This window comes from Myotis lucifugus, unplaced genomic scaffold (genome assembly GCF_000147115.1).
Source record: "Myotis lucifugus unplaced genomic scaffold, Myoluc2.0 scaffold_174, whole genome shotgun sequence".
NCBI lineage: Eukaryota > Metazoa > Chordata > Mammalia > Chiroptera > Vespertilionidae > Myotis > Myotis lucifugus.
The window spans coordinates 798,367-824,715 of record NW_005871222.1 but is presented as its reverse complement, the minus strand read 5'-3'; the positions used below and the strand labels follow the sequence as shown (position 1 = coordinate 824,715).

General features: G+C 37.4%; 1 protein-coding gene across 4 annotated transcripts in view; it reads left to right on the top strand.

Annotated features, from left to right (window-relative positions):
• The window catches only part of PCDH9 (protocadherin 9), a 924,004-nt gene extending 918,553 nt beyond the window's left edge, over positions 1–5,451 (top strand). For 3 of the 4 annotated variants that reach the window (XM_006096305.2, XM_006096304.2, XM_006096302.2), the window contains one exon: positions 3,292–5,451. In XM_006096305.2, coding sequence (XP_006096367.1) covers positions 3,292–3,665 — 374 coding nt within the window. In that variant the 3' untranslated portion in view covers positions 3,666–5,451. The remainder of the gene's footprint in view (positions 1–3,291) is intronic. The other variant, XM_006096303.3, reaches the window with a different exon arrangement.
• Positions 5,452–26,349: the final 20,898 nt, after the last annotated feature.

The window sequence follows — 26,349 nt, the reverse complement described above, 5'->3', positions numbered from 1 at the left end:
GATGGGGTAGAGCCATAACCTCCCCATTGGCCCTGCCCTGAGTGTGACAGGGTGCAGCGCCCCAACCCCCTGATCCGCCCTGCTCTGTTTGTGACAGGGGGCGGTGCCCCAACCCCCTGATCGGCCCTGCTCTGTGCTTGACAGGGGGTGGCGCCGCAACCTCCCCATCGACCCTGCCTTGAGTGTGACAGGGGGCGGTGCCCCAACCCCCCAATCGGCCCTACCCTGAGTGTGACTGAGGGTGGCATCGCAACCTCCCGATCCGCCCTGCTCTGTGCATGACGGGGCAGCGCCCCAACTCCCCAATTGGCCCTGCTCTGAGCCTGACCAGGGGCTGCACTTAGGGATTGGGCCTGCCCTCTGCCACCCGGGAGCAGGCCTAAGCCAGCAGGTCGTTATCTCCCGAGGGGTCCCAGACTGCGAGAGGGCACAGGCCGGGCTGGGGGACCCCCCTCCCCACCCCCCCGAGTGCACAAATTTTTGTGCACCGGGCCTCTAGTTATAATTATATAAGGTCTGCTTTTAAGGGGACGATGTCTGTAATAATTTTCAGTACATTCTCAATCTCATAAGATTTTAATTGACAACATTATTCATAGACCATCATTATTGCTTAGGACTATGAGGAATCAGAAGACTGATAAGTCATCTTTTTCCATTAATGGATTTTAAATCCAGTCAGGAGAGAAAAAAAATAAAAACAGGTATTCATAAATGTACAGAGCCTCTCATCCCCAAAAGAGGAAATGTCATTAAGCTAAGAGCTGAGGAAGCTCAAATAGGAAATTTGTTATTCATCAGTGAGGGAAGGTCTGTGGAAATCCTCCAGGTACAGATGAGACATGAATTGGTCGAGTTTGGAAGCTTGTGTGGTATGTGGGAAACAAGTTGACCCTTGAAAGAGTAAGTAATGAAATGAAAACAGGCCAGGTGAAAAGCATCTTCTACGCCTGTGATCCTAATGTGAGGAGGGTGGATTGGTTGGGGCAACTCTGTTAGCTCTGTTGGATGGAGTCACTGAGCTCACAAAAGCAAGCTTAAAAGGGAGAAATTGGATCAAACTTTTAAAATGTGGGCTGAATTCAGAGGTCAAAGAAAGGCTCATAGAGAAGTTTTCAATTAAATATCCCAGGAAGTAAGTAATCATTGGAGATTTATGAGAGAAATAGTTTTAAGTAATAAACATGAATTTAAACAAAATAAAACTGCTTTTGAGGGAATGGGAATACCAGTCAGATGGGAAGGAATTTTAACATTGTTCTACAGAGCATATTTTAGATTTGAAAAATGACTAAAATTTGAGTGTGTAGGCAAATACATTTTAGTTACTTTTTTTTTCCACATCCAGTATCTATTCTGATTTCCCCTGTGTTTTGTGATGAACTATTGCCTAACGCAGTAGGTGTCGTTTAACATGCAAGAAAGAACTAAATATTATTAAAACAAGTAGATAATAATATAATAAAACCCCTATAATTATAGTGCACTTAAAAACGATAGTAGTGCTAACATGGGTTTTTGCAAAGATCTACATTTCAATTCTTCAGTTATTTTAATTGTTCATTAGGCAACCTTGCTAGTATGTAATCTACATTTTCTTCTACACTTTTATTCTGATGACTCTGCTTTTCAAATTGCTTCATGCCTCAGGCTTTCTTACCTATCCACTTAACCTCATTCGTAAAATCAATTCCTAATTTCCAAGCTATCACTTATCACTTGACTGTTTAATCAAGGGAGAAAAAAAATAACAACAAAAAGTAGTGTTTTCCTTAACTGTTTGGCTGTTGTTATTCAGTAAATAGGCTGATATCTTTTTGCACAATCACAAAAGAGTTTACTTTTGAAATCACAGTCAAAATGTTTGTTCTAGATTGCCTGCTAGAAAAAAAAATAAAAAAGAAATATCTATGATGACTTTTGCCCCTGAATATTAGACTCCATGTGATACAATTTGCAACTTAGCTATAATTTTGTACATTACAAATCTTGAAAATAGGTTAAACTCAGAAGGAAGCAAATGCTGGCTTCAGAATCAAATGGCTTCTTTACGTATTTGAATTTGAGAATGCTTTCATTGACCAGGTGCCTTTAGTAATAACTATAGTGAAAGTATTCTTTAAAATAATCATTTAAATTTTTTAAATGTTGCAAAATTATTTTCATGTGATTTCATTTACAAAAACAAATATTCACATGGAAAAGCACTACATATAGCTATTTAGAGTATTTATTTATTTATTTAGAGTATTTATTTTTAATAATACATTTTAAGTAGTGCTTTCTCATTTTGTTTTTATGGCGTTGTAGTACTTACATATTCTTCAACATTGCACATAAAATTTCTATTTTTCATAATCTATCATAACTGTGAGCTTTATGTTAAGAATTGGGAGATAAATCTGTAATAATACATATGCCACATAAAGACTTGATCAGAAATCGTACATCAAGGTGTTATGCAAAGTGCTGAGGTTCCAGAAAACCTCAGAGTATTGTTTGTGGATTCCCAAGAAATAACCCAGAGACTGGCTGCGAAAGACATGGGGATATTAGGACTTACGTGTGCACCATAGACGGCTGACCTGTGAAGGTCACTGCAGCACCTGCTGCCACCAGTGAAGTTGTCCTGCTAAGTCCCATCTGGGCAGCCCACTGGTGCTATTGTTTTGCCGCCACCCAGACCCAGACTTTCCTAAGACAAAGTTTTATAGCCAAAGTTTTACAGAGAACAGAGAAACACAGGGAATGCAGTGGGAGGAGCAGGTGCAAGTGTGCAAATTGTGTAAGATCAAAACATTAGCTGTTTTCAATCCAGCCTCACAGTTTCTCTGTGGTCTTTCTTAGACCAAGTTGCTGACCAGGTTCCCAGGGTCTCACAGTCCACCTAAGATGGCCTTCCCTATATTCCCACAGAGTGGGAGGGAGAATTGGAGCATGATAAGGGACCCATGTTCCCATCTACCATACACATGGGTATATCTGTTTGCCCATATCTGACTGTGTACCTATGTGTCTATTACCTATGTTTCTGTTTTTTGTTGTTGTTGTTTTTTTCTGGATATAAACAAAGGCTTAATGAAGAAAAGATAATTCTTGCCTCAGTAACAAGAAACTTGATTCCTTCTATGTTATTCTTAAATCAATAGAGACAGAAAAATCTTTGAATTGTTTAACTTAATATACTTTTCATGAGAAATGAGATCGCTAATGCACTTTTTCTCTAGTAGATAATTTTAAATGAAAAATTCTAACCATTCTCTTATTTTCTCTGTCTCTTGTCCTCTGCAGATGGGCCTCTGGGCCCCCGAGGATTAGCTGAAGCTACAGAGATGTGCACTCAGGAGTGCTTGGTTTTGGGCCACTCTGATAATTGCTGGATGCCTCCTGGCTTAGGTCCATATCAACACCCCAAATCTCCTCTCTCAACTTTTGCACCTCAGAAAGAATGGGTCAAGAAGGACAAGCTTGTGAATGGGCACACCCTCACCAGAGCCTGGAAAGAAGATAGCAACAGGAACCAGTTCAACGACCGGAAGCAGTATGGCTCCAATGAAGGCCATTTCAACAATGGCAGCCACATGACAGACATTCCTCTGGCCAATCTGAAGTCTTATAAGCAACCAGGAGGTGCTATGGAGAGTCCGAAGGAACACCAACTCTAAAAATACAAAATTAAAAAAAAGGCTGTATGGGACCTAATAACTTTAATCTAAATAGACATGCTAATACTGTGTGTGTCAGAGCTTTATGTATTCAATAGATCTCTACAACTATGCCCCTTATAGCAGGGATATTCATAACTTTGTGTTAGCACCATGGGGGATACAATGTTTTACAGCATAAGAGAGGATAGTTCAATTAGCCATGTGATCTTGTTTACTAGAATTGGTTAAACTCTCCAGAGATCTCTCCATTGTGCAAATGTTCTGTTTTTCTTTCATTGCATTTTATTTTGACCCTGGACTGCTGCTATGAACAATAGAATGTGCATTTGGAGAGTAAGAAAGTTCCATGGATTAGAATGACTGACAAATATATCCAGGTAGAGAATTGTGCTCTTTTTGTCATTGATTTGTGCTGGGACTGCTATACTTGACATTATATTTCAAATAAAACTTAAAAAGATAAGCATTAAACCTATTGTGCTGTTAACAACGTTAGTGGACACTTGTAAGTCAGTGTTAAAGTATTTGTAAATAGAAGCAAGTTATTATTAACAACTTTTGTGTACTTATAATGTTCACCTAAAAAAATGTGTAGCATAATTCTGTGTTTTATGGTTGCTTCTTTCCTTTTTTTTTCATTTGCCTCTGTCATTATTTTGTTGTTTCTTTTAGTGAGGTGTTTCTGCGTTAGTAGTCTGTCTTGACACACATTGTTCCAAGGATCTCAAACACTTGCTTTTTGAAAAAGGTTCTGGAATCTTGCTTCCTTTATGATAGCTTATAATGCCGAGATTCTGTATAACATAAAGCTCAAAAGTAAAAACTTTATATAAAAAATTATTTCTGTAAAAGCTTGGAAATTCAGAACCTATTTTCTTTACATTCTTATTTTCAAAGTAGGCAAAAGCAAATCACTTAATTAGTAGTATTAAGTGAAAGAATTATTGTTCAGAAAGTGATATAATATCCTGTACTTGTCACTCATGAAAAACTAATGTATCAAAATTAGCATATATTAAAGAAAAATTACTATTTGAAAATAGTTTAAATTGGGCAAATGTGTGTCTACAAGTTTGTTGAAATGGCAGAGTTTGTGTTGATCCTCATATACAATAATGTTGTTGTAACACAAGTGTTAGACCATAGCCACAAAATATTTAATGTGTTGTGCCTTCATGATGTAACAGAACATTCTCCAGGTAGGCTAGTTGGGGGAAATAAAGGGATAAATCTCTAATTATTGCTGTTTAACTGTTTGTTATCATAATTGGTCAATGCCTGGCAGGTACCAGCATCTCGTCACTTAGGTCAAACCAACAGAGTGACAACTAATGTTAATAAGATCTCAGTTGCACGTGCAAACAAATCCAAATTTGAACATTCTTAGGAGGTTTTTGTTAAGGCATGACAGATGATTTAAACAAATAAATAGCATGCAACAAATTGTCTTTATTGAAAGAAGTGAAAGTTATCTTAATGCCACGGTTCAACATCAGTTTAAAAGCGAAAAAATAAAATAAAAAAAGGTTTGCTAATCTGATAGTTAATTTGTTACCAAAAATAAAATTACTTTGTAAATAGCAATTCACATTTTTCCACAGTATAATGGAAAATAATGGGTAGGGGTGCATTGCTTATTGCAGTACATTTTTTGTGGGTTTGTGAGGGGTGTTTGATGACTTTGACAGAATAAATATCTAAACAATTATCCTTGTTACTGCTTTGCCAGTTCTACGTTATTTACAATTATTCAGCTCTTGCAATAAACGTTCTGAATTCCTGATTGGAGTGTGTTAATTCTTGGTCAACATCCAAAGTGACGATTCCTACACTAATTGTTGGATAAAGAGATGTTGATAAAACTTAGCTTTTAATTAGAAATCAAGAAAGATATGTTAGAGGTTTAATGCCGTTGTTCTGAAAATATGGTTCCAAGTGATAATAAAATTCCCCTAATAATCTATGAAATCATTATCTAGGGAAATTCGTGGAGAAAACTGGTTCACTTTCTAGTCAAGATTCATACAAATTTCATCAAAATGAAATCTCAAGTCAGAAACTGGAAAGGGAGCATTGGTTAGTTAGTGAGCTTATCTTCTTGATTCAGTCTTTTAAATAAGATTTTATGAAACAAGCTCTCACATATTTTATTGTAGACCATGGCAGAAGAGAACCACTCTGGGATTAAGGCCTTAAAACAAAGGCCAAAAGTTCATCTATATTTCTTTCAGGTTAGGAAAATAGGCACAGAAAGCTTTCAAGAATAATAAGACACACTAACACATATACTCTGCATTTCTATCGACCACAGCGCAACTGGATCAGTGTTCACTCATGTTAGAGCTTTAGGGTAAATAAGCAGGCCTGACTCTTCCTCTAGACCTTTTTTTAAAAATACATTTTTTTATTTAGTTAATAGAGGAAGGGAGAGGGAGAGAGATAAAATCATCAATGATGAGAGAGAATTATTGATCAGCTGCCTCTTGGACACCCTATACTAGATATCGAGCCTGCAACCTGAGCATGTACCCTGATCGGGAATCGAACCATGGCCTCCTGGTTCATAGGTCAAAGCTCAACCACTGAGCTATGCCGGGCCTCTGGAGCTTGGAGGAGAGTGGGAAATAAGAGACAAGAGATGCAGACATAGCGGTAAAGATATTTGCTTGGACCAGTGGCTATAAGTGCAACCTTAACCCTTCTAAGTCAGACTTGTTCATTATTCTGAGGCACACCTATGGCGACACCCTCCTTTCCTTCACAGAGGCAGAGCCTACCCCAGGACACAGAGAATGAATGTATCCTGAAAACAGAACTCACTCTGGGGAAAAACACAAAAAAGAGTCTATGCCTGCACAGATCTTTCATTTTTTTTACCAATGAGACAAGTTACTCCCCTTTGCCTTGAAGAATAAAAGATGAAAGAAACTAAAATAATTTCTCTCATACATTTTCCTTCCCATAGAGAGTGCAATAACAATGCCTTCCTTTTTATGAAACAAACAAAAACACACAGAATTGTAAAAAAGAAACTCCAATCTCCACCGCATTTCTTCTTTTTTTTTTAAATATATTTTATTGATTTTTTACAGAGAGGAAGGGAGAGAGATAGAGAGTTAGAAACATCGACCAGCTGCCTTCTGCACATCTCCCACTGGGGATGTGCCCGCAACCCAGGTACATGCCCTTGACCGGAATCGAACCTGGGACCCTTCAGTCCGCAGGCCGACGCTCTATCCACTGAGCCAAACCGGTTTCGGCCACATTTCTTCTAATAAATACAATATTTAGTCTTATCAAGACATTCAGTTGTATGTTCTGTGAAATTTTAAGATTGATAACAGCGCAAACTAAATAATTTACTCATTAAGTACATAAAATAAGGCATTCATAGTGACTATTTCTTAAATATCACCCACATTGTTTTATTGTGTAGTCATTGGATATTTTGAAATGTTTTCCTGGAAATCAAAACTATGTACATTTCCTGGTAAAGCACACCTATATGAAGTGTATAAAAATAATGATTTTTAGAGTGATTATCAAATATTACAATGCTATATACTAACACATTTCCTAAGGCAGGAATAGAAAGAAATAAACTTTATAAAGCTGAATAACCAATTTGAATGAGCATTTCTATATATAGGCTAATATAAAATATACATTAAAATAATGGTCATTCATTAATAGACTGAATAGTCATTTTGCTGCTGCGCTGATGCTATTCAGAATAGAGTAGTGTTCCCAAACTCCCATCATTCTTTATCTAAAGCTACAAATGCAGCTGAGGCCCAGAAGCCATTCAAGTATTTATTAAACTCTCTTGGCTGGAAGCCAGGAATGGCTAATTATTAGTAGTGAGGAGTTTTGGCAGCTAGGGATGAAAGGGATGCCTTGTCAGTTTTAATCCTAATGTGAATGCCAGGGTGTTAGTTTGTGAGAGAGCAAACCAAACTATGAAAAGGAGGAGTGGTGTGGCCAGCCTAAAAATGCTTCATTGTTCTGCTTTGTTTTAAATAAAGCTGATCTTCTCTTCCTAAAGGATGCTCCTTCATTGGTTCTTTTGAAAGAGATTACTTTCAAATTCTCCCAGTGTCCTTAAAGGCACAGTGATCACATAATGAATTCTCTATATACTGTCCTTCCTCTTTCACAACCACAAATCTGTATTTTAGTAGATACCAACCAGGCTTTTCACTGTTGAAAAAAAATAAAATTATTCTCTTAGAACTAAAATATCTTTATAAAGTATACACTACTAAACATGAATGTCATAATGTTAATTCACACTAGTTCATTCAAGGTATAAATTACAAACTGTGATATGTGATCACTGCTTTCATAGGCTATTGTTTCTTCTTTGACATTCATGATGAGGTTAGCACACAGCCTCCCTCACAATCTGCTGCAGTCACCCCAGTTCTTTGCACCCCCACCAGAGACACTACTGTGGCCATCAGCCTATGGGAAATGCTAAAGTTATAGCAGCTCTCATTTTAAACCTCATCTTATTTCTACCACAAACTAGTTTTAGATTGCTTTTCTTCCCCCCAAAAAAATATCTTATATCACAGAAAAATAAAACTGACAGAAAAATTACCAAAAAAAGAACAACAAAAAAACACAAAACAGAACATTGAGACAAAAGAAATGTGCTTCCATATTTTATATATTTTCATAAATTCATGTCACCAATTCTGTTTTCTTTCCAGAAATAGGCCATATATTTGTCTATGAGATTACTGGGAACATAAGCAAAAACAAAGAAGAACACTTCATTTATCAGTAAATTTAATAAATTGGTTTTTATATTTCAGTGGATCATATTCTACCATTATGATTTTCTCTCAAGTCTGATAACAAATGAACTATTTGGAACAATATGATTACATATGCTGATTTTTCTACATTTAACATTGTTTTAAGTAATAGTTTGTGTAAATCATGAATCACACTATATAAAATATATAAAATTCAATATAAAATTATGTTTTCTTGACTTATAATAGTTTTAATTGTTAAATTATACATCACTTAAGTAACCTTGCTTACAAGTTCCACTCTTTGGAAAACATCATAATAATGGCATCTAGGCTGGTCTTCATACCACTCATCACCGAGTTCCCTGTAATAATCTAATTCTCCTCTCTGCACTATAGAAAAGACTGTTTTTCTTATGAAAGTCTAAAGTTTTAAGGGGAGGAAATAATTTCCTCAGCTGCCATAGCCAAGGGCACCATAATCCCTATACAACGTATCTCACCTCAATGACATGTTCTCATTCCCTGGCCTCATCTCCTTGTTTAAAGCATCCCTAATAAAACCCTACTCAGAATTTAAAAGACCCGTGTCGCTGGATATAGCAGAGGTTACAAAAGATTGTTAAAATCTTTACTGCCCAGAGCATGTGGGTTAGATAGCCTTTAGTTAAGTTTCATAATATGACAACGGATGTACAGTATTTTAGAAATATTCACCTTTGTTGGGATTGTCCCAAACAGCAGTAGGAGTAGTAGTGGCTTTAATCAGGGCCCGGAAATCTTTGGAGAAACTGAGAGAGAGGTCTGACACATTATGAAACAGAATGTAATTTCCTGGAAAAGTCTATCCAGTTGCACAATTGTCAGACTGAAACTTAAATATGTGGGGAATTTATCTGTGGTTCTTTGTTTTTCTACAGACTATAAATAACCTTGATGAGGCTTTGTCTCATTTATCCTATATATATAAAAAGGCAGCTACCGTAACAGCCATAACGACCTAACGACTGGTCATTATGACGCCCACTGTGGCCAGGAAACCAACCAATCAGGGGGTGGGGCCGACGGCTAACCTTGTGGCCCCTCACCCTTGCCGGCCCTCCCCTGATCGGACTCTCCCACCCAATCAAGAGTGGGGCCTGCCGGTCAAACCCCCCCTTTACCCCCCGCCCCCCGCCAGCCACACCGGGATCAGCCCGCCCCATCATGACAGGCCCACAGCCCCTCCCCTTGGCCTGCCCATCCCTGATCGCACTCCCCCACCCTAGTAGGAGGCGGATCTGGGCGGCCAACCCCCTTCAGCCCTTTCCCCCAGCCAGCCATGTCCCCAATGGCCCCCACCATCCTGATCGGTTTGCAGCCCCTCCCCCAGTCAGCCCCACCTCTGATTGCCCCCCACCCCAATAGAGGGTGGGGCTGGCTGGCCAATCTCATAATGCCCCTCCCCCTTCCAGGCCCCACCCCAGATCAGTCCCCTCACCCCAATCAGGAGCAGGACCGGCCAGCCAACCACCCATGGCCCCTCCCCCAGGCTGCTGGCCCCTGATCAGCACTCCCCACCCACCCCATTTGGGGGTGGGGCTGGCCGGCCCACCTCCCACAGCCGGCCAGCAGTACCCCCGGGGAGCATGGCCAGCCCTGATCTGCCCTGGTTGGGGCCAGGCCTGCCGGACCCCACCCATGCACAAATCTGTGCACTGGGCCTCTAGTTCATTAATAATTGTAATTGTACTAGAGGCCCGGTGCACTAATTCGTGCACCAGTGGGGTTCCTCAGCCTGGCCTCTGGGATTGGGCCAAAAACTGGCTCTCCAATATCCCCTGAGGGGTCCAGGACTACAAGGACACAGGCCAGGCTGAGGGACCTCACCGGTGCATGATCAGGGCAGGGAGAGATGCGGGAGGTTGGCCAGCTGGGAAGCGACTGAGGGAGAGCTCCAATGAGTGTCTGGCCCGTCTCACCCAGTCCCGATTGGCTGTACCTCAGCAGCAAGCTAACCTAGTAGTCTGAGTGTCTGCCCCCTGGTGGTCAGTAAACATCACAGTAAGCAGATGAGCGGCCTTAGCATATAATTAGCATATTATGCTTTGATTGGTTCAACGGCCGACCACTTGACTGGACACTTAGCATCTTAGGCTTTTATTATATTGGATTTATATGGCATTTATTCTGCTCAACATAGTTCTAAGGATTTACATACATGAACATTAATTTTTCTCATACACATTTTTGCTTAGTATATGCTGTTTGTATCACCATATTACAGATGAGGGAACTGAGATAGAGGGACCTTAATTAAATCTACTCTAGGTCCTAGAGCAAGCTAGCAGCAGTTCCGATATGTTGGTCTGACTGTAGAATCTGGGCTTTTAACCACTGTGCAACATGACCCCCTTATGAAAGATTCCAGCACTTTTTGATTCTGAGAATGAATCATAAATTTCCTTTAAAACACACACACAAAAGCAATAAAATGATATACTAACTTGTTCTGATATAAATATACCCCTTTCCACTTAGAGTTTGTTTTACTTAATGGATGACATATTTATATGTTGGTTTAAATATTTTATTTATTAGATGTGTAACAATTGTGCTATTTAGCCTTGTGACAAAATACCCAGTCTTAAGTGACACACAGGTTTAAAGTGAATACAGCCTAAACTGCGTCACTGGGAAATCTAGCCAAGGTCCCTGCGGCTAGATAAAACTGCTGAATTCCTTTTAAGTTCCCTGCGTGTATTTATTCACAGCTTACACCTTTTTACATTGCACTTGCCTTCTGTTTCCTACCTTGGAAAATCAGGTGAGGAACAAAGTGAGCTACATATCAGGCTTCCATTGCCAATAAAGAGGGCATTAAAATGAGACCGAAAACAGCCTGATAATTAACTTTAGCTAGCTGCTAGCCTATTTTCTTCCCGTCACGGAAAGGCGGCTCCCATTGACATCCAGGGAGCTACATGCTCACGTGGAGAGGAGAATGGAATCTCTGAACATCATGGAGAAAGCTACACGTTAAGCTTCAAAGCATAAATGCCCTCACTTACCGCATCACTAATTTTAATCAACTGTTCTTACGCCTGAAGTTGGGCTTATGTTTCTAATGGAGAAGTACTTCTTAATTTGACAAACAAGAATCCCAAACTACAGATATGAAATAAATTACTGTCCTTATAAAGCTAAGTTTATAGCATGTAGTAGTAACTCATTAGTCTATCCCTTCACCCAGGAATAGCTGACCAGAGAATTTAAATGTCAGCTTCCTATAGTTCCCAGTCTTACAGTGCACTTTTTCTACAGTGCAATAACAAATGACAAAGTATTCAATATAAATATTTGGTTAATAATAGTATAATAATATCATGATCTCATTTAATAAGCTGTTGTTCTATTAAGCCATTCTTATAGGGGAATTGTTTATTTTCTCTGTTATAGTTTGATATTTAATTATTTGCTGTAACTTAATAGCTCATGTAAATGATTGAGTATTGAGTTCACAGGAAATAGCTGTCTCTTTATGTGCAGACAATAATCAGTATGAAAACACCGGAAATATTAATCTTCTTGAGAAAGAAAATACATACAGGCATTTTCTTTAAAAATGTCAACCTGGGGATCTTGGCATAATTTTATTATAGATAGATATAGATAGACAGATAGATATAAGAATACATAGTTATATAGATGGTTGCATATTATTTTTAGTATTTAGTACTAATAACTCATATGGTTATTTTTTTGTTAATTTGGTATTGCTTATACAATTCCAGAATTCTAAGCAAAAAGTCAACCTATTATATACACCAATTTTCCTGTGGGATGTCATTTAAACTACCTTGGGCCAACAAAATAGCTCTAGAGAAGAGGTTGCCTTAGTTTTGCATTCTAGGGGTTCATGAATTAATTTAAACTTTGATGGCACAAAGTGAAATACTTAACTATTTAGTTCATAGTTGATGTCTTCAGCAATATTTAGTGGAAGTGAAGTTCCTTGTAATATTTAAATATTTATGAAAATTAATAATGAAATGAGGATTAGGAGATTTAGCTTATAAATCCTACTTAAGTAAAAAAAAAATTAAAGGAGATAATGGTCCTGAATCTCATCAAATTGAGAAATTTAATTTTACACTATAAAACCTGGCATTTTATATAATTGACACAATCATCTTTTAATGAAATAAAATAGGGAGAATAAAATTCACTTCATAGGCCTACTATGAAGATTAAATGGAGTGATTCATTTATAGAGCTTAGAATAGTGCCTAGAATACCATATATACTCCATAAATAAATTTGTTATTATTATAATCATTATTATTCATAGTAGCAATAGTTCATTTAAAACATTTTCCAATCACAAAAACAATTAAATGTGTTAATAATATAGAATATCGAATATCATAAATGCATTTTTTAGTCCTACTCCTACAGGCTGTCATAGACTTTCACTAATAAACTGTCCTCTACTCTCAAAGATCTTGCCCCTGACTCCCTCAACTTTTTACCAAAACAGGCAGAAACTTAGCTGTATCTCCTTATATCTTGTCTTTCGACCCTTCTGTTAAAATTCTTTAACTTTTTTGAGCCCATATATTTCAGTTCTTTCAGGCTTATTTTATAATCATCCATTGTTACTCTATAGTTCAGCCTGTACAAATTGAAACACAGAAGCCAGTTCAGTATAGATAAATGAATGGAGCAAGAAACCATACTTACTTCCTATGGTAACTATTTGGCCACCATAGCTACTTCCACAAAAAAATACTGAGCTCAACATTTGGCAAATCTTCCAAATTTTCTAAATAAACCTAAATGTCATAATTTGTGGAAAAAATTATCTCTAGAATAGGTTATGGGCTTAAAACAAATAAATCTATGGGCCAAATAGATGGTCTATTAACTTATCAGAAGTTCTCTCCTATTTTCTGTAAGTTTAACTTCATTTTTCTTGTTCATAGGCTTATACCTCATTTTCCTTGCTCATAGGCTTATACCTCTTCATAAGCATTTAAAATGCTCAAGCCTCTCTAATTTAAAACAAACCAGAAAGAATAAATAAATAGAAAACCTTGCTTCCACTAATTTTTCTGCTACCTCATCTGTTTTGTGCACTTTAAGATCTTGAAAGTACCCCAATCCATCAACACACCACAATCTTTTTTTTTTCACCTCTAACCACTCCAACAAAATTTCTCTAAAGTCTCTTGCCCAAGTTTATTTCTCAGTCTAAAGGCACCTCTCAGGTTTTACTTCACTCAGTCTCTAAGCAGCATTTCACATGTTCTTAGAGCATTCTATTCCTTTATTTCTGAAATAACGAACTCTGCTGGGGGTTTTCCTGTGCACCTAGGGTATATTTTAAATCCTATGCAAAACTCCTTTATTTTTTCCATGTTTTCAATGTTATTTTCCCCCAAGGTTTTGTCTTCTCTTGTCCTTCTTACCCCCAGGTGATCATAATCATGTTAATGGTTTAGTTCCGAGTGTCCCCCAAATCTACACATATACTCCTGCTTTATCTCCTACACACCAGATCCATGCAAACAACTGGCCAATGAAATATCCCAGAAGTGCCTCAAACTCAGCACCACTCAGCGTTTCCATGCAGCTTTGAGGGAAGTCGGAGCTCATGACTCCAGACTGTGTGTGAACCTGGAAATGGAGAAAGAACCAGAGCCTCTGTGTGCCTGGGCACCAGAGCTGCTCCGGGTCCTGCTGTAGTTGGCAGGACGGAGGTGTGCGAGGACAACCCTCCTGGGGGAAGTCAGGAGAGCGGATCATGTTAGGCCATTATCTGTAGTGTGACAGCCCTTTGCATTCAACCATGAAAAGCCACTAAAGCCATTAAACCACTAATGCCACCGAGGACCTGGGAGTTAATTGGTGCTGAGCAAATCTGGGGCATTCCTTAAATTGGATCTGATACAGGCACATGGTGGGGGTAGCGAGCTTTAACATATACCTGTCTGCTTATTGACTTGAAGTCTTGAAAAATCTATTCTCCACAAGTAGCCAGTGTATTTTGTCCGAAATGAACTCTGATCATATCACTCTGGTTAAAACTGTTCAGTGTTTCCATATCACACTCCATCCAAAAGTCCATACATCTTAACATAGGCTGCCCACTCCAGCGTGCGCAGCCCTCTGATTACTTGAGCAGCCTCTTCTCCAGCTACCCCAAAACACCGATCACTCCATGATCCAGCTAAACCGAACTCCCAATTTCTTGAAAACACCCTGCTCTTTTTTCCTCTCAGCCTCTGTGAGTGTTCTTTGCTCTACTGGTTCATTCTTCTCTTTTTGTTCTCTCCCTTAGTGTAGGTAACTTCTCACTCTTCAGGTCAGAGATCAAAATATTACTTCCTTTAGAAAGTCTTGTTTTGACTGCTCTTAAGTAGCCAGATACCACCGCCCTATCATAGCACTCACACTGTATTTTGTCTATTTACTCTCCAGTGTCCCCCATTAGGCTCTAAACTCCTGGAGAACAAGTACCCTGTCTCTGTGATTCACCATTGTAGTCACTGAGCCTTTGACATAGTAGGGGCTCTGTAAATGTTTTTGGAATCAGCAAATGTTTGTGAAATCAATGCATGGCTGCAGTCTAATTGAAAGGCCCTGTACAAAGTGGGGTGTTCTGAGTTCTTGCAAGTGCACATTGGTGCTATTAAGAGAAGGTGGAAGATACTCCAAGTGCTCGTTATAGAGGTATTATAAGGTATTATACGAGTATTAAAGGTACTAGTAAACCAACTTAGGAGGATTGTCCTACTTTTTTTCTCTTCTAATATACTATGTGTTGTAAGGTGTGTGTTTTTCTGTCTGGGGAAAGGAAACATAATTTTGGTAGAAGCTGATTTAAACTTTATTTCCTTTGCCAGGGTTTACCTGACACACAAAAGAAGGCAGACATAAAAGTGATCAGTTCTTAGCAGGGAGGTGCTATAGAGAAACTGATTGGTTTTTCCCTTGTCCAGGTACCCCTCCTCTGCATTACTTTAATGCCTTATGAAAGTATTATCACATTAAATTGTAACTATCAATTTATTTGTTGGCCACTGGGAACTATTTGAAGGCAGAGACTGACCCTTAGCTCTGTGGAATAAACATCTCATATAGGACTTATAATATGATGGGCATTTAATGATTGTATAGTGTGAAGTATGAATGAATTTCTTCTGTTTCTAAAAGTAACAAGCTATACTTGCTATAAATATGGCAACTGTCTGTCAGAACTTTTAAAAGCATATATATCAGCTGCGGTTTCAACAAATGGTCTTTAAGCATCATTTCTTTCAACTTGATGTTACATAACACTTTGTAAAATGATATGCAGCATGTATTTATGAAGAGGTATATAGAATAATGTAGGGTTGTAGAATAAATACGTATAAACCAAAGCAGAAAATTGAAGCCCAAAGCTAAGTAATTATTTTATTGGAAATTATTTTGACTTTGATATTAGAGCTAGTATTAGACTAATTCAGGGGTGGGCAACCTTTTTGTGAGTGCGTGTCAAAACCAGCAAAATCTCTGACTCAAAATTCTTCTGCGTGCCAACCCTAATTTTTTGAGAACATGTTACGCCTACTTTATATCTCTTAAGGTGTATGTATGTGAAGAACCTTGAAGAAATAATAAAATTCATTCGAGCGACAAAAACACAGTATATGATGATGAAAAATACATTTATTTTTTAATGTATACATGTTATGTAAAATTATTTATTTATCTAAGATGCACCTACACTGAATTTATCTGAAAAATAAAAAAGTCGATATTAAGAAAAACACTGTAAATGGAAGATTATAAGAAAGGGTTTCATGTGCCAGCAAAAGTTACGGGCATGCCATGTTTGGCATGCGTGCCAGGGGTTGCCCACCCCTGGATTAGTTTATTCTAACTGGAAGTTTAAACGCTCTTGCTCAAAGTTCTTTATTGATTTTTCTTTTTGCAACTTTGTGTTATAGCATAAATAATTCAAACACATTTCAAATTTTCAAATTTTGTATGAACTATTCAAAAATTATACTACAACTGCTAAACAGCACTATAAAATAAAATGGTAGGATGTGAATATGAAAAAATATATACTCAAATACAGTTGTTTAAGTTTTTGCATTAAATACTGAATTATAAGTTATCTGTCATTATTTAATGGTGCATTTTATTTAATATATTAAAAGATATTCCATAAGGACAGTAATTTACATTTGATCAATGCTCTGATATGTAGAAACAGTTATGTTATACAGTGAAGATAAACCACTATCTTAAATTTCCAAGAGTTTCTTCTATTGCTCAGGATGGAATCTGGATTTTTAAATTATTGAGGCTGACAAAATGGCAAATACAGGATTTGTAAGCATTCTGTAGTGAGGTTGGACATTGAAAGTGTGCTCGGGAATTTCTTTCTCTTTATTCTTGTCAGGTCAACTTGAGAACAACATTGGCCCTAGCAAATGTGAGGCAATCTTAAACCAGCATGAAGTCTAAATGAAGACAATCAGATAGAGTTGTTAGGATGTCACGAGGGCTCAGTTAGAACTGAAGAGGATTACTACAATGTTTATTTATCCTCTCCCCAACCCCAAACACACACACACACACACACACACACACACACACACACACAAAAGATAGTGGGAATTTGACCCTAGGCAAACATGATTCATAAAAACAGATGGTCCTGGAAGTGAAAAGGCTGCTAGATTCTAAGACCATACAGGGTTGGATAAAAGGAGGTTTACAGTTTTAAGTCCTAGAAACTGAGTTTAATCTTGTATTGTTATTTATTATTGCATTATTTATTCGTACCCATATTTAAAGTGTCTCTTCCTGCATTTAGTTCTTGATGTCACAATCAGACTTCAGCGAAGTTATATTACATACTAGAAACTGGTTTTAACGGTGCTGTTAAAGAATGATATAGAATCATTCTCTGGTCTGGGAAGTGGCTGCATTTGGAGAATTAACTGAGAGACAAGAGGCAATGCGCATTACTGTCTTTCCACATCCACAATCTCTGGCTTCAAAGATTATTGACACATCATGGGTCAAAACGGTCTTGATTGAAAACCCACTGCTCTTTCAAATTAAAAAGAAAATGTTTATTGACAGAATAAGAGGAAGCCTTGACTTACTTCCATCATAACATAGGTCTTCCCTCCCCCCTCCTTTTTTAAACCTCAATTTTGTAGAACAATATAAAATTACAGTGAGTCCTCACTGGTTGGATTTTGTACATTGAGAGTGGCAGCTGTGGCGACCCTGCTTTTCCTTGACAATTAGAAATGCCATGGAGTTCGGAATGCCAGGATGGGGCTGAATGGTCAAGACAGTTCCACCAGTGAGGAAAGCGAAGGCTACTCTCAGGACTCCCTGGGTCATGATGAGAAGTAGAGACAGGGTGGGTAGAAGGGCAATGGTGGGCTGCAGCTAGTGGAAGGGAATTAATGGAAACGCATAAAAGAGAGCAAGTTCCAAGCACTAGCTCTGATGCTAGAAAATCTATAAAACTGTTCCTGGGCGCCTGACTTGACATAGTTATCCACTTATATCACAGGCTTAGCTTTTCTCTTTCAGTAATAAATATTTATTAGAACATTGCTCTTATTGCTGTTTTATACATGCTGGCATGGAAAATCTTTCCCTAACAATTTAATTAACTAATCACATTTTTGTTCAAGTACAATTCCCTTATTTTTTTAATTAGAGAATTTATTTTGGTTTACCAAAATCCAGTTATTAACTTCAGTTTGTACTATTTGTTATCTTTGGAAAGTTAATACTGCATCTTATCTCTGATTAGTTAAATGCTCATTGCCGTTCACATCTGTAGAAACCTATACACATCAACTCCTTTAAAATTTAATTTTATCTTTTGTGTGCAATTGCATATGAAATATTGAAAATATCATTTATAATGATTGACCATGTTGTAGTTTTAAATATCTAAAAACAAATTAAGAAGAATAGGAGAAAATCCAGTCAAGATTATTTTATTTAAAAGAAACTTTTCAGTAATACAAAGTTACTAAAGCACCACTGCTTACTTAATCATATAACTATGCAAGCCTTTGAGAATAATTCTGCCGTATAATAGTTATCTTGGATTTCATATATCATATTCATTTAATTAAAATGAATACATCCTACATGAGTAAAATACGCTTTGATATTTTAAATATTGACATTTTAAGCCATTTTACTAAATAGATACACCAACAAAATGGGACCAAAATTTTGAGTCTATTTTTGTTTTAGTGCTTTTTCTATCCATAAGATGTTGCTAAAGATAGCAGGTAGTTATAAATTTTCAAAATCTAGACCAAACTTGCTATTAGTTTTTCTGTGCATGATACGCTTCATAGTTGTCATATATTCAATTTTCTAAAGATAGGCTTTCTAGCTCTCAACAAACTTGTCTTATTGTTATATGTTCAAACAAGCTAAGTGTCTTCTTGACAATTTTAGGTATAAAAACTTCTCTCTTGTTACAAAAATATGTTCTCATAGCATTTTTGTTGACTCGACTGCACATATGGTTCTTTTTATTACTGAGGCTGAACTAAGTCAATACATTTTGAAAATTTTGCTGCACAGTGGAATCAAGCCACAAGTCTATGACATATGAATTAAATTAGAATACATATAATATATGGTTTAATAAGAAAGGATTTCCTTTGGTTATAGAATATGGGTCTAATGTATAGTATTTGTGATAAGCTTACATATTCAAATGTATATTCAACCAGATTTAATCATAATGAATTTATGTTTTCTTCTGCTGCTTTTAAAGTGATTTAAGAACTAATTAGATTAAATCAATACTTGTATGCATGCATCTTAGCATAGCCAATGGACACAGACATCGGGGCAGTTGGGACTTGCTCGGCGTGGGAATGGCTGGGGGGGGTCAATTAGAGAAAAAGGGGACATATGTAAAACTTTAGACAATAAAACAAATAAATAAATATTTTTTTAAAAAAATAACATTCAACCAAGATGGAGAAAATTAAAATAAATAATAAAATGTACATGCCCTTTGACTATTTTATCCAAAATACAAAATTACTGTCAAAATAAACAAAAACAATTAAATGTATTAAAAATTCTTTCTAATAAAATTAAAAACAACTAAGAAAAAAAACCTATTTTTCCTTCATATATTCTTGGATTTTTAAACCAAACTTATTTCCTAACCTTTTCTTTGTTTCTATAGGCCTGATTTAATTCAGCAATAGAACAAGTTGCAGGTGAGACTAGTCTCTGGTGCAAAGTCCTGGCCAATGACACAGAAGGGAAAACTTCCAGGGAACCTCTGAGAATGCTTTTTATTTTTTCTTTAATAGAAGAGAAGATGTCTTGATTGGATGTTCCTGCCTTCTTAGGATGAGTAGGCCATGGGAATCATCAAAATGCTAACCCAGAGCCCTGAGCATATTGAGTTTATGTGCCAACCCAGCAACCACCAACCTTGAGACTACCTAATAAGTGAACAATTGGCATCCTAAGCTTTAAGCCACTGTCACATAAGTCTTTGATTAGTTATAAATAGCAACTCTTACAAATAGCTTCAGAGATGTAGGTTAGGTGTAGCTAGATCTCATCATAGATGTAGCTTCTACTCTGACAGTCTCCTATAGTTTAAAAACAAACAGGTAAAAAACAGTGGAATTGAATAAAATAGGGGATTTTTCAAACCAAAGAAGAAGCTCTATGAAAAATGAATATGCCATATGGGTTTAATGAATATTAGGTTCCTTTATCATTGCATCTGACTTTCCTACTGTGATAATCCTAGCCTGGGGCAATTTCACTTGCTGTCCAGGGAGTGGTTTGTAGCCAGTATAATTTGGCTAAAAAAGAAAAGATGGAATGAAAGCCAAGACACCAGAAATGTGATATTCATTTCAATCTGATTTTTAAAGAGTAACTAATAGCTTTTAAGAAACATTACAAATACAAAACAGCTTACATTAGCAAACACAATAGTCGTAGTCTGAAAGTGTATTAAAAGAAACTTTATATTCACATTAGCAATTCTTTGTTCAGATGAATTATGGATATTAAATCTACATATAGTGAAGATTAACACTGTAAAAACCATTCTGTGCTCTTAAACTGGGATCTACATAAAATTTTAAATCATCAAGTATGGCAGAGGGAAAAGCTGAGGATAAATGCATATACAAAGGGTAAAAAGCATGGTTAATTTTATTAGGCCAGAATCTTGGTGAAAATAGAATAGCAAGGATCCAGAATCACCTTTGTCCTCCTTATTGAGATTCACCAACTGTAACTCTGTGACCAAATGGATGACTTTAGTCCATGAAAAAATAAAATGTGTTTCTCTTTACTTGTGATGCTTACAAACTTTATTTTTCTTTTAATCTTCTAACTAAAAAAATACTTTTGTGTTTTTGCCCTCTATGCCACATATAATACTTAATTAATATAGATGCATAATAAATCCTTTCTAATATACCAACAAATTTCCAACCTCATTAGAAATCAAAATACAGTGAAAATAATTAGATACAATCATTTAACCTATCAAATTAGTTTGGTTGTTATTGTTTGTATGTGTGTGTTTTTTTTAAATAGAACTGCTCAATATAGGAGAAGATATGATGAAATTGGCACAAGGTGTTACTATTTATGCATGTTTCTCATTTATAAAACAGTGGGAAAAACTTAATTCACAGATAGAAACTGAGTAAAATAATATATAGAAGTATCTAGCAATAATTAGTACATAGTAAAACAAATCCTGGTAACTTATAAAAAATAATTGAACACCATTTTATATTTTTTATAAATTTCGTGTTTCCATCTTGACTATACATTTTATAAGGTTGGATATTGTATTTATCATGTTTACTATTCTTCCCTGATACATCATTCAGTGTCTGCCATAGTGTCATATCAGAACATACATGAATAATTATTTTTTAGGATTATGAGTAAATATTGTTTTATCATTAATATTGTTTTATCCTTAATATTGTTCAATAGTCTATCTATAAGAGTGTTTATAGATGTAGTAAGATGTGTTAAGTAAATATTTATTAAATTAATAGAGCTTGTTTAGTTTCCCTAATTACTAAAGAGAAATTCCACATGCAAAACTGTTTTGGTTATCAGCGAAGACATATAATATATTTTACATTTAATGAAAGAACATATGTACAAAGTAATGTGACATAGGAGGACAGAACAAACTCTGAATTTTGAAGAAACACTTTCACACTTTAACTTGCTATACCATTAATAAGTTATTTAACCTTTCTGAGCCTGAATTTATATTTATGGGTCTCTAGTGTGAAGATTACCCATCTTACTGAGTTTCTGTTATATAAAATGAGAATATGTTCATTTAAAAGTGTTATATACTTAACACAATCATTGTGACACAGGAGGTTAGGATTCAGATCTATTGCTATCACATCTAAATATAAAATTTCAGATTATAGAGGAGACTTTAGAGAGCCTCTTTAAACATTCAAGATGAGGCCTTTATCCAAGCTCAAAACTAGTGAAATTTTAAGATTCCTGTCACATAGTTTGTGCTCTTTCACTCTATCAGTCTCTTTTGGGGGGTTCGCTTTTGCTTTAATGATTACAATTCCTGGCCATTTCCACAGGTACCCTAAGGTCTATGCCACGTAGTGAGTCGGAAGAACAGAGTGAGACAAAGCCAACAAGAGAGACTGGTGTATCCGGGCAAGAGTCTGGTTGGCATTGTATAGTAGAAGAGTTCCCTCTCCTCAATATAGCAAACAGCCAGGTACTGTATATGTAATTGTTGTCTCCTCTGTCAGAAAAAAAGTGTGTGTTTTTAGAAAAGCCTTTGTGTTGTTGGGTTTGTGATTTTTAAAGTAAAGTTTAAAAGGAATAAAGAGGAAGTAAATACAGGGAAAACATTTTTTTTTATTTGTAGATTTCCCCTCAAAGTTCCTACATATCAGAACATACATGAATAATTAATTTTTTAGGATTCTGAGTAAATATTGTTTTATCATTAATATTGTTCTATAGTCTTTCTATAAGAGTGTTTATAGATGTAGCAAAATGTGTTCGATGTTCTTGTGGATTTTAATATTTACATAACACCTTTTACCTAATGAGACAGTGTTTAGATGTGCTACCTCATTAATTCTCACAATTTCACACTGGGAAGTCAGGATGTGAAGATAAAAAATTAAACAAATAATAATAATCACAATAATAATAATAGTAAACCATTATTAACATTTCCAATATGACAGACTCTTTATTATGTGGTTTACATCTACCAAATTGTTGAATTCTCATGGCAACCTTTCCATTTTACAAATGAGTAGACTGAGGCTGAGAGAATTTAATTGTCCAACATCACACAACCATCAGGTTATAAATCCAACAAACTTGCTCAAAAATATAAAATAAGAGCTCAAAGATGGTGACAGAATAGGTAAAAGCAACACACACCACCTCCTGGTGCCAAACCAGACTTCCAGGTAAAATTTAGAGCTATTAGCCTGAATTAACAGAAGGACACCTGACCTGGACTTTTATATCCAAGATTGAAAAAAAGGAAGCTACACAGAGACTGGTAAGAGGGGCAGAGAAGTGAGTAAGGGCTGGTCCTTGCACCCAGGGGCAGTGGCTGTGAAACTGGAGAAATATTGCTGATGCAAACCATCCCCCCAAAGGAAAGTGGGGTCTCAATCCAGTGCTAGGGCCCCCAACCCAGAACACCAGGGCCTGGAAGAAGAGCTTGCATAGTATTTGGCAGCAAAAATAAGTGGGGACTTAGTCCATTGGAAAGGGGAGGGAGTCTGATTGAGTCCCAGGCATTCTCTGTAAAGGCTAATGAACAGAGACTAGCCCTTGGGCACTTACCCGGGGCTCTGGTAAAGGGAAGGAGGCTCAGGGCATCTGGAAGCTATAAGAGAAGATTTGGGAGGCACAGTGCTGAAGATCAGGAAGGTAGGCTTCTGAGGTCCCAGTCCCAAGCCAACATCCCACAACACCCTCAGATGCTATTTCCCAGGGTCCAGCACTTCTTTCTTACAGAAACAACTAGAGAACGTGCATTAACCCTGTCCTTCAAACAATGGCAACACCATTCTGCCAAGCTCAAATCCAGCATAAAGGACTCAGCTATACCAAAAGGGACCTGTGCTGGGATTTTTTTTTCTGGAGAAACTATTATTGACAGTCTTAGATAAACATTGAACAGAGTGGCTTGGGAACAAGAGCCAATCTCCCTGCCCATCAGGTTAGGCTGGTGCCATCCCCAGTGGAAGGCTCCCATTCAGGGCCTAGGCAGCAGGCAGCTACCGAGCTAGGGGGAGGCGTGCACTTGCAAACCTCCCTTCAGGGTGTCTGCCAGGGTGTCACCAAGCTATAAAGTCGGTGACTAACTATCCTGCTGAGAACCTGTACCACACACAAAGGTCTGCCTGAATTTGCACTCCAAAAATCCTACTGGCACCACCAGTCAAGCTCAGACCCACAGCAGAAAGGAAGTGGAATCCAGATCTGGGACATTTGGAGCCTCTCTCCTGCAGGTGAAGCCTTGCAGGGTAAAGGAGTCACAACTCAGAGCTATGAACTCTGGTGTGACACCCTTGGAGCCTCTCTTCCAGAGCTCTGGTGAGGCACCATTGAACTAGAAGGCAAGGACTAGCTCCTTTCCTGAGGGCCAAGGGCCTGTGCCACATCTAACAAAAAGCTGACTGGATTTGCAATTCCAAAACCTGTTGTCAACACCAGCCAGGTGCAGACCAAAGGGGAGAGGAATTGTAAGTCAGAACTGGGTCATCTGGAGCCCACCTCTTGGAGACCTCCACCAGGGCCTCTGGCAGCGAGCTGCAGAGATGGAAGGAGGGGATCAACTCTCTCTCCCCTCCCAAGGGCAAGCCCCACCCCAAGTGCAGGGTCGGCCTTGTTCTCTTCCTCAAGGCCCCACCAGCACTTCCCTGCTGGTGCAGCCTCACAGGGGAAAGTGGTCACAACTCAGAGCCACTGCTGGGACTCCCTTAGAGCCTCCTCTCAGAGCCCCTGAGGGGTACTGCTGAGCTTGAAGGCAAGCAGCTAGCTCCACTCTTGAGATCTGAGGCCTGTGTCACTCCAATCAAAGGGAAGGTTGGATTTGCACTCCCATTTCCATCTGGCCCCACCCTGCTAAGGTCATTTCTCTGAGGTGAAGGTGGATCCCACCCATGAATGGATCAACAATAATCAGTTCCAAATTATAACAGGAAGGTCCAAATAACCCAGAAAAGGGATATTCCTAGAGAATTCAGTTCAGGAGATTAAGGAAACTTTACCACCATGTTCCATAGGACACTTACTACATAGGGCTACCCCACAAAGACTAGCGGTCATAGTAGTTCTATTTAACACATAAAAACAAACACAAAGATACAGCTAAAATGGGGTGACAAAGAGAGAACCCCCAAATGAAAGACAAGGAAAATTCACTAGAAAAAGAACTAAATAAAATGGAAGTAAGCAATTTATCAGACACAGAGTTCAAAATAATGGTTATAAGGATACTCAAACAACTTAGTGATAATTATAATGAAATTAATGAGAACTACAACAACATGAAAAAAGAAGATAAAAATTCTGAATAAGAGCCAGTTGGAAATAAAGAGTATCACATCCAACATCAAGAATACACTGGAAGGAATTAAAAGAAGGACATTTGTAACACTCTCAACAAGAAGAGGATAGAATCAGTGATTTGGAAAACAAGTTAGAAAAAAACACCCAAACAGATCAACAAAAAGAATTAGGATAGTTTAAGGGAACTCTGGGACAAAGTGAAAAGTAAAAACATTCATATCATAGGTGTACCAGAAGGAGAAGAAAGCAAGCAAGGGACAGAAAACTTATTTGAAGAACTAATCACAGAAAACTTCCCTAACCTGGTAAAAGAAAAATCTACACAATTTCAGGGATCACAGAGAGGCCCAATCAATATGAACACACATATAATTCAACAAGAGAAAGATAAACAATCAAATTTTAAAAATAGGCAAAAGACCTGAATAGACACTTTTCCAAAGAGGACATACAGATGGCCAAAAGACATATGAAAAAATGCTCAATATCACTAATCATCAGAGAGTTTAAAATTAAAACAACAGTGAGGTATCACCTCACACCTGTCAGAATGGCTACCATCAACAAATCAACAAAAGACAAGTGCTGGTGAGGATGTGGAGAAAAGGGAACCCTAGTATCCTGCTGGTGGAGATGCAGATCTGTGCAGCCACTATGGAAAACATTATGGAGGTTCCTCAAAAAATTAAAAATGGAACTGAGATTTGACTCAGTGCTTTCACTTCTAGGAATATATTTTAAGAATCCTGAAATACCAATCAGAAAGAATATATGCACCCACATGTTCATAGCAGCACAATTTATAGTAGGTAAGATCTGGAAACAGCCCAAGTGCCCATCCATCAGTAAATAAGTTGATAAAAAGATGTGGTTCATTTACACAATGGAACACTGTGCAGCTGTAAAAAAAAAAAAAAAAGATCTCTTACCATTTAAGACTGCATGGAGGGACCTGGAGAATATTATGCTAAGCAAAATAAGCCAGTCAGAGAGAGACAAATATCACATGATCTCACTTATATGTAGAATCTAAGGAACAAAATAAATTCACTAATAAGATAGGACCACAGACATGGAAGCATGAAACAGATTGACAGATCTCAGAGGGAAGAAGAGATTAACCAAATAATTTATAAGCATGTGTTCATAGACCTTGGACACAGACAATAAACAGGTGAATGCCTGGGGTGGGGTGATGGTTGGAGGTTGGGCAAAGAGGAGAAAATGAAGGACATCTGTAACACTCTCAACAATGAAATATTTTTTTTAAAAGAATATAAATAATTTAC